At 35.1% G+C, this 7564-nt stretch overlaps 1 protein-coding gene across 1 annotated transcript; it reads left to right on the top strand.

Annotated features, from left to right (window-relative positions):
• Positions 1 to 1239: 1239 nt before the first annotated feature.
• On the top strand, positions 1240 to 4848 carry LOC129981504 (uncharacterized). The gene is made up of 3 exons (XM_056092361.1): positions 1240 to 1546; positions 1678 to 4224; positions 4283 to 4848. The coding sequence occupies exons 1-3, from the start codon at positions 1240 to 1242 to the stop codon at positions 4846 to 4848; spliced, it is 3420 nt and encodes a 1139-aa protein (XP_055948336.1).
• The last annotated feature ends 2716 nt before the right edge of the window (positions 4849 to 7564 follow it).

Genomic DNA, 7564 nt, shown 5'->3' with positions numbered 1-7564 from the left:
CTTTATTTATGATATCACGTCAAAATTACTAAGTTGAACATTCTTCATGTTGTCCTGTAAACATCATTTTCTTCTTCCTCTTTTTGTTCCCAAAATTATTATAAAGATATATCTGTTGTAACTTCCTGATACTTTTTTGCTTTTCACCCAATATGGATATGGTTACACATATTTATAAATATTATTATGTTTGTTTGGTGAGTATTTATTTATTCGTTTCGTTTCTTCATTATGTTTTTTAATTCTATGCTAATATTATCCATATTCTTTCATCAAATGTTGGAATATGTATGTAAAATAAGATTGCAAATGAGTGGTCGACAAAAAGATAATTTGGGAATTTATCTTTTCTTTATTTTACTCAGGAGAGAAAATAAATTTAAGTTGAATTCTTTTCTTAAAATAATTTATACACATGAATCACGGTGGAACGCATCTTTTTACATCGCGACACAAAAGGAAAATTTCCAGAAGTTTTCTTTTCAGAATTTTTGCTGAGAGTTACTACAGGAATTTCTTTTGACATGTGTTGATTCAGGAAAGCGAATCTTAGGTAGGATTTGTAGGATTGCCGCGAGGGTTAGGGTTATATGTACTTTCGCTTTTAGCGTGAGAATTAGAGTTGTAGCGTGAATCCGCAATCTTCGACGAAGCGAGTAACAACTCAACTCCGGATTGAAACAACAACAACTTGGAAAAACTTGAAAAACGGAACAGCGTTGTGATCAGCAGCTGAAAAGATTCTGAACTATTTTCTTTCGGAAATGCAGTCATCTAAACTTAATATGTTTATAGAATAGCTTGTCTTGTCGTAGAAATAAATGTTGTAGTTATTTTTTCAAGGAGAGTAGTCTTTTTTTCAATCACAGTAAAAGAACCCGTGTACCATAGGCGAGTACACGACATGGCGTCCGCGACAGGATTGTGATTTGAAATCAACGATTCGAAAGGCAAGTGAATTTTTTTGACGATAAATTATTTGTTATTAGAAATTTGTCGATACTTTGAAGAATAACTGTTTCAGAAAAATTATGGAAGCTTTAAAGCTTAAACGAAAAACAGTTAGATCTGCATTTACTAGATTGTTTAATCATTTAGATGAGTCAGCGAAAACGGAAGTAAACATTGCAGAAGATTTAGATTGTTTGGCAACCTTCCAGCTGCTTGGCGAGAAAAATAATGAACTTTTGCAATTAAATGAAGATATTTTGAATCTTTTGTTGATGTCTGAAAACATAAATGAAGACGATATTGAAAAGGAATCTCGTTCAGCAGTGGGCTCAGCAGTTCAGCTCGTTATTAGTGGATCGAAAAACTAATCCGTCTGTTAACGCTGATACATTATCTTCAGTTGGCGGTGAAAAGCGGAAATTCAAGCTGCCTCGTTTGGAACTGAAGAAATTTGGCGGGGAAATTAAAGATTGGCTGCCGTGTTGGGGACAATTCAGAAAAATTGATGAAGACAACGATATCGATGAAACCGACAAGTTTCAATACTTAGTCCAAGCAACTATCCCGAATTCCAGAGCGAGGGAATTAGTTGAAAGTTTTCCCCCTACCTCCGGAAATTATTGCAAGGCGATTGATTGTTCAAATCTAGATTCGGCAGAGATGATTTATTGGTTGAATATTACGTTAGAGAATTGTTAAAATTGACACTCGCATTTAATCTTAAAGAGAAACATGTTGAATTATCAACTGTTTATGATCGACTTGAAACCCAGCTGAGATCATTAGAAACTCTTGGCGTTACTACAGCAAAGTATGCGGCCATGTTGTTTCCCTTGGTTGAGTCTTGTTTAAGTGAAGAAGTTTTAAGAGCCTGGCGGAGAAATGATAGAGGATTGGATGGAAAAGTTGACACAAAAGAATCTCGATTGGAAAGTTTGATGAAATTTTTGAAGAACGAAGTTGAAAATGAGGACAGGATAGCTCTTGCTATGGAAGGCTTCTCTTTGAAAGAAAATAACAAAAATATAAAGATTAAAAGAGACTTGCCGACAGCTGCGGGACTTTTTTCAGGAAACCAAAAATCTGTTTTGAAGTGTGCATTTTGTGACAAGAACAATCATGAATCCAAAGAATGTCATGTTGCTCGAAATTTGGATTTAAGTGAGAAAATGAACCGATTGAAGAAAAGAGGTTGCTGTTTCAGATGTCTAAGTAACGGTCACGTGTCAAAGCTATGCAGGGTCCAAGTGAATTGTGGAATTTGTGGTCAAAGACATCATGCTGTGATGTGCCCTGATAGAAAGACCGTTGAGTCTTCTAACTCTCAAGAAGCAACGGAAAGTTCAATCAATTTTGGACAGTTCAATACATTGACCAATCCCACATGTTCTACAAGTGTGTTTCTACAAACCCTGGTCGTGGTTCTTCGAGGAGAAGAACAGGATTTTGCTGTGAGGGCCCTCATAGACACTGGAAGTCAGAAATCTTATATTACGAAAGAAGCTGCTAAGAAAATGAAGTATCCTGCATTAAAAGAAACAACTCTTATTCATACTTTGTTTGGAGGGATGCAAAATCCTCAGAAACATTCAGAATACAAGATTTTTGTAAGTGATTTTAACAAAAATTATCATTGCACTTTTAACGCATTTGATCAAGAGAAAATCTGTGCCGAAATTTGTCAGATACCAACCGGATTTTGGTCAAAGGAACTAGAGGATAATGGAATCCATCTAACTGATCAAGAATGTTTACCATCTTGTTCTTCATCAACAATCCATTTGCTTATTGGTGCTGACATAGCAGGAAAATTGATGACTGGAAAAATCCTCAATTTAACTTGTGGATTAACTGCCACTGAGACTTTGCTTGGTTGGACACTTATGGGAAGAGCACCAAGCAGTTCAGACTCTATAAGCATGACAGTGACAAACTTACTTATAAAAGATTGTAATATAAGTGACTTATGTAAGTTAGAAGCCATTGGAATTACTGATCCTACTGAATCGAAAAAGAAGACTGAAATGCATCAAGGTACTTCAGATTATTTTCGAAACACTCTGACGATTGATGAGGAAGGGAGGTACGAAGTCGCCTTACCTTGGGTGTTAGAATCATCCCGGCTCCCTGACAACAGACAAATGGCCGAGAAACAGCTTTCTTCTGTTTATAAAATACTTGTAGAATCCGAGAGAGTTGGAGTATATGCAGATATCTTTAAAAAATGGATTGCTGACGGTGTCATTGAAGAAATCGAAGATAAAAAGGAATTGAATGTATACTATCTCCCGCACAGGCCTGTATTTAAAGAGAACAGCATTACTAAGAAAGTGAGGCCAGTTTTCGATGCATCCGCACTTATAAAGGGTACACCCTCACTGAATGCCTGCTTAGAAAGCGGTCCTAATTTAATTGAACTTGTTCCTTCCCTACTGAATCGTCTCCGGAAATTTCCTGCTGGAATAGCATCAGACATTGAGAAGGCATTTCTTCAGATCAGAATCAGAGAGAGGTACAAGGATTATCTGCGATTTTTATGGAAAACCAAAGACAAGGGAATGAAAATCTACAGACATCGTAGAGTTGTGTTTGGTGTCACCTGCAGTCCATTCCTTTTAGCGGCAACTTTGAATTGCCATCTGGAAAAAGCCCCTGAAGAGCTCTTGAATACTGCGGAAATTTTGAAGAATATAGATGAAGCAGATAAATTTATAGTTAAATCGCAAGCGTTGATATCTTTAGGAAAATTAAATCTACGAGGCTGGCAATCAAATGCTTCACTTGAAATTATCGATCAACCAGATAAACACCAAGCTGTACCCTTATTGGGCTTAAACTGGAATCTAAAACAAGATACTCTGTCTTGCTGTCCGAAAGATGAAAACGTGGTTCTTACTAAAAGAGGTCTGCTTTCTTTGGTTCAGAGTATATCTTCTCCCGTAACCATCATTCCAAAGTTTATGCTGCAAGAATCCTGGAATCTTGGACTTAAATGGGATGATGCCCTGCCAGAAGGTCTAGCAAAACGATTTTGGAACTGGCTGACGGGTATAAAGAATCTTTCAGAGGTCAAAATACCTCGGTGGATGAAGCTGAGTCAAGGTGAAGAAGAAGGGGAAAAAGAAGGAAAATATTTGGAAATTTATACCACCATCAGCTCCATGGTGGGAGCGCCTTATTGCCCTAGTAAAAGACCTTCTGAAGAAAGTTCTAGGCCTAGCATGCCTGAGTTACGAAGAATTGAATACGATTCTATGCGATTGCGAAGACATCGTAAATTCAAGACCCAATACCTATGTTTCTGAACACGATGATTTGGAACCTATAACAGCATCTTCATTCTTCAGAGAACGTAGGAAAAATGGAATTCCAGATCTTGACCACTTGGAACTATCTCCTGAGTATTTTCGCAAGCGGCGACTGTATAGGTGTAAACTGCAAGAAGATCTCAGAAAGCGATTCCGACTGGAATACTTGGGGCAGCTGAGGCAACAAACCAAGAAAATGATAAAAACCCACGATTTCAAGGTGGGAGAAGTGGTTACTGTCGAAGTAACCAATCAAAAACGTCTGAATTGGCTTCTGGGGAAAACAACAGAAATATTCCCTGGTAAGGATGGTTCAGTTCGCCTTGTGAAAGTAAAAACGAAGAACGGCGAATTTCTGAGACCTGTACAGCGTCTCTATGCACTTGAGATTCAGACGCAATCAGTAGAGAATCCACTAGAGAAGAGAGCATCTGAAATTGAAGATGAGAAAGAAGAGACAGTACAACAGCAATATGTTGAACATCCTGAGAAGCTACCCGAATCGGACAAAACGTCTCTACCAAATCTAAATACCATGAAAACCCGTTTCGGCCGTAAGATTCAAGCTCCCAAACGACTGGACCTGTGAACTGTTTGGATTAAAGAACATTTTGAGTTTTCTTGAAAAGAAAAACCCAAAAGGTGGGAGTGTAGCGTGAATCCGCAATCTTCGACGAAGCGAGTAACAACTCAACTCCGGATTGAAACAACAACAACTTGGAAAAACTTGAAAAACGGAACAGCGTTGTGATCAGCAGCTGAAAAGATTCTGAACTATTTTCTTTCGGAAATGCAGTCATCTAAACTTAATATGTTTATAGAATAGCTTGTCTTGTCGTAGAAATAAATGTTGTAGTTATTTTTTCAAGGAGAGTAGTTTTTTTTTCAATCACAGTAAAAGAACCCGTGTACCATAGGCGAGTACACGACAAGAGTCATCAAATGTTTAGAGCGCGTTCAAGAAATAATCTTTAAAAAAGTAAGATTTGGATCAAGTAACATGAAAAAATTTTAGAAGAAAGATATATGAACTAACTTAAGATAAAAATTAAAAAATTAATTAGGATTTAAATATTTTGAAGTTATCTGTTGCAATTTTTCTGTTTGCTAATTCATCTGAAGCTTTACAGTCTTTGGATAAGTCAGTTGGACAAAGTAGGATATAGTTTTCCATGTTTGTTTTCAAAATATCATCATATTTCAAAATAAACCTCAGAAACCACTAATACTTTTTTATAATTCCACTACAATTTCCTAATAAAAGTTACCTTTAGCACTCACCTTAGTGCATCTATTATTTAGAGGTGATTATTTTTTGTACTGTTCTAGTTTCTCGCGCACTCTCTAATGAATATTTATGCATTATTAACTGCATATTAAATAATAGTTATGCAAAAGCCTATTAGTTTGCGATAGTTGGAGGATTGTTTTGTAAAGAATTCCTGGATGCGGTTAATACACAACTGCCAGGAAATGTCTATTTTGGATGCATTTTTCAGACCCATCGAAACCAAAATTTGACACAGAATTATAATTGCAGTCATAAGATCCCATTTCCTATTGCATATATTTGTCATCATGTTTTTCAGTTACATTCTTGTGAAATTACAGACCGATGGATCATACATTTCTTGGTAACTCCTTCCAAATTTGATCTCAAAAACATTAGTACCAATTCGATCCATCTAGTGTTACTTCATCCATCTGCTATCCCTTACTTTTGTAGTTTTTGCGTTATATTCGGATAGCTGGACAGACAGACTCCATTCAAGATTTAATGGAAATCTAGAAAATGGGTGTAAAGACCACAAACTAAATTTCAAGCCCCTAGCTCTGAGAAGTTTTGAATTATCATGTTCATATAAAAAGACATAATTCCAAAAGTGTCTTTTTTGTGTTAAGGGAGATCTGGAACTAGGATCTTGACGATTACAATGTTTTTTTATATTTATACTCACTTAAAAAGAAAAGTAAAAATGACTTGCTGCTGTTCTCTTGGTTTCTTTAAAGTGACTTATTTCTTTAAAGTGATTAATCCTCACCTAAGGGAGGATTAATAATTTTTCCATCAAAACCGTCATAGCACTTCGATCGAAAAGACTAATTATTTCTTTGCATACTTTACCCAAGAATTGAACGATTCTTCCTATAGTAACTTATAATTGCTCCCAAGAATTCATCAGCTACAATCTCAAGAATCAGGCTCTTAGATAAATAATTCTTTAACTTAACCTGCTGGAAAATGACTTTCCTAAATGTGTATTCACAACAGCGTTGGCAAATCCTCTTTTAAGAAAAGACTTAAGTCAAATCCTATGACATCTCCCTATTATATTTTGAAGTCTGAACATGATCTGCTGTGGTAATGGGAGATGAAAGCTTAAATTTTAAATGCATCCAAAATGTAATCTGATAAGTAAGGACTAAAATGTGAAGAATAATTGGGAAACGGAATTCAATGTTTGTCGAGATGGGATGTAAGCTTCTTACGTGGACGCATCTTCGTGGGATTGTGTTCCCACATTTCGAAGAGTAATTACTCTTGAAATAGCTCACTTTTCTAATCTGAGAGCAATTAAAATAATAAGCAATCATCTTAACTTTTATAATTGCTATAAGATAATTAAATATAGTTAAGAGATTTAATCAGATTGTTTCAACTTTCATGAAATTATTTGAAGCTCAAAGCATTTAGTTCCTTTTGAAATCTCTTTAGGAAGATTTAAGATATTGTTCAGTATTATAAGCTGCATTACGGGATCCAGACTTTTGTACGCAATTTTGAATTAGTTGATGTTTTTATTTTTGTGTCGTGTTTCTTGTAATAGCTGTTGATTATCATTGATATTTATAGATAGTCGTTGGATTATTTACGTAATATATAAGAAAATGTGTTTCATGAAAGATTCATAATCAACTGATCAAACATAATGATGAATTTGCTTGAAAAGTATTTGCAATGGCAAATGAACACATCATTACCAGTTAAAGAGAAACATATTGATTAAATATAGTTTGTTAGTAATCTCACAATAAGAAAAATAATATTTCATTCCCTAAAAATCTTGAAATCTTGAAACAAAAGCTTCTATACGTTAATTTATTTGAGACACACTTGTGTGTTAAAATTTTTAGATTATATCTTTTGAATTGTTGAATATTTTTCTTAAAAAATTCATACATAGATGCATTATTTAATATTGTTTCAATATAAATTCACGCCTCTTTAGAATGAACGTAACATGATTTTTTTTAAATGTTGCCTCTCTTTCTCAAGTTCTATGATAAGAGTTGAATATACTAAC

The sequence above is a fragment of the Argiope bruennichi genome, chromosome 8 (genome assembly GCF_947563725.1).
Source record: "Argiope bruennichi chromosome 8, qqArgBrue1.1, whole genome shotgun sequence".
NCBI lineage: Eukaryota > Metazoa > Arthropoda > Arachnida > Araneae > Araneidae > Argiope > Argiope bruennichi.
This window is presented reverse-complemented; position numbering and strand designations above follow the sequence as displayed.

Excerpts from the sequence above, each read along its gene's own strand:
- LOC129981504 (XM_056092361.1), top strand. The coding sequence starts at position 1,240 with ATGAAGACGATATTGAAAAGGAATCTCGTTCAGCAGTGGGCTCAGCAG. Across the intron at positions 1,547-1,677 it reads AGCGAGGGAATTAGTTGAAA|AGAAACATGTTGAATTATCA; the intron begins GTTTTCCCCCTA and ends TTAATCTTAAAG. Across the intron at positions 4,225-4,282 it reads TATGCGATTGCGAAGACATC|CATCTTCATTCTTCAGAGAA; the intron begins GTAAATTCAAGA and ends AACCTATAACAG.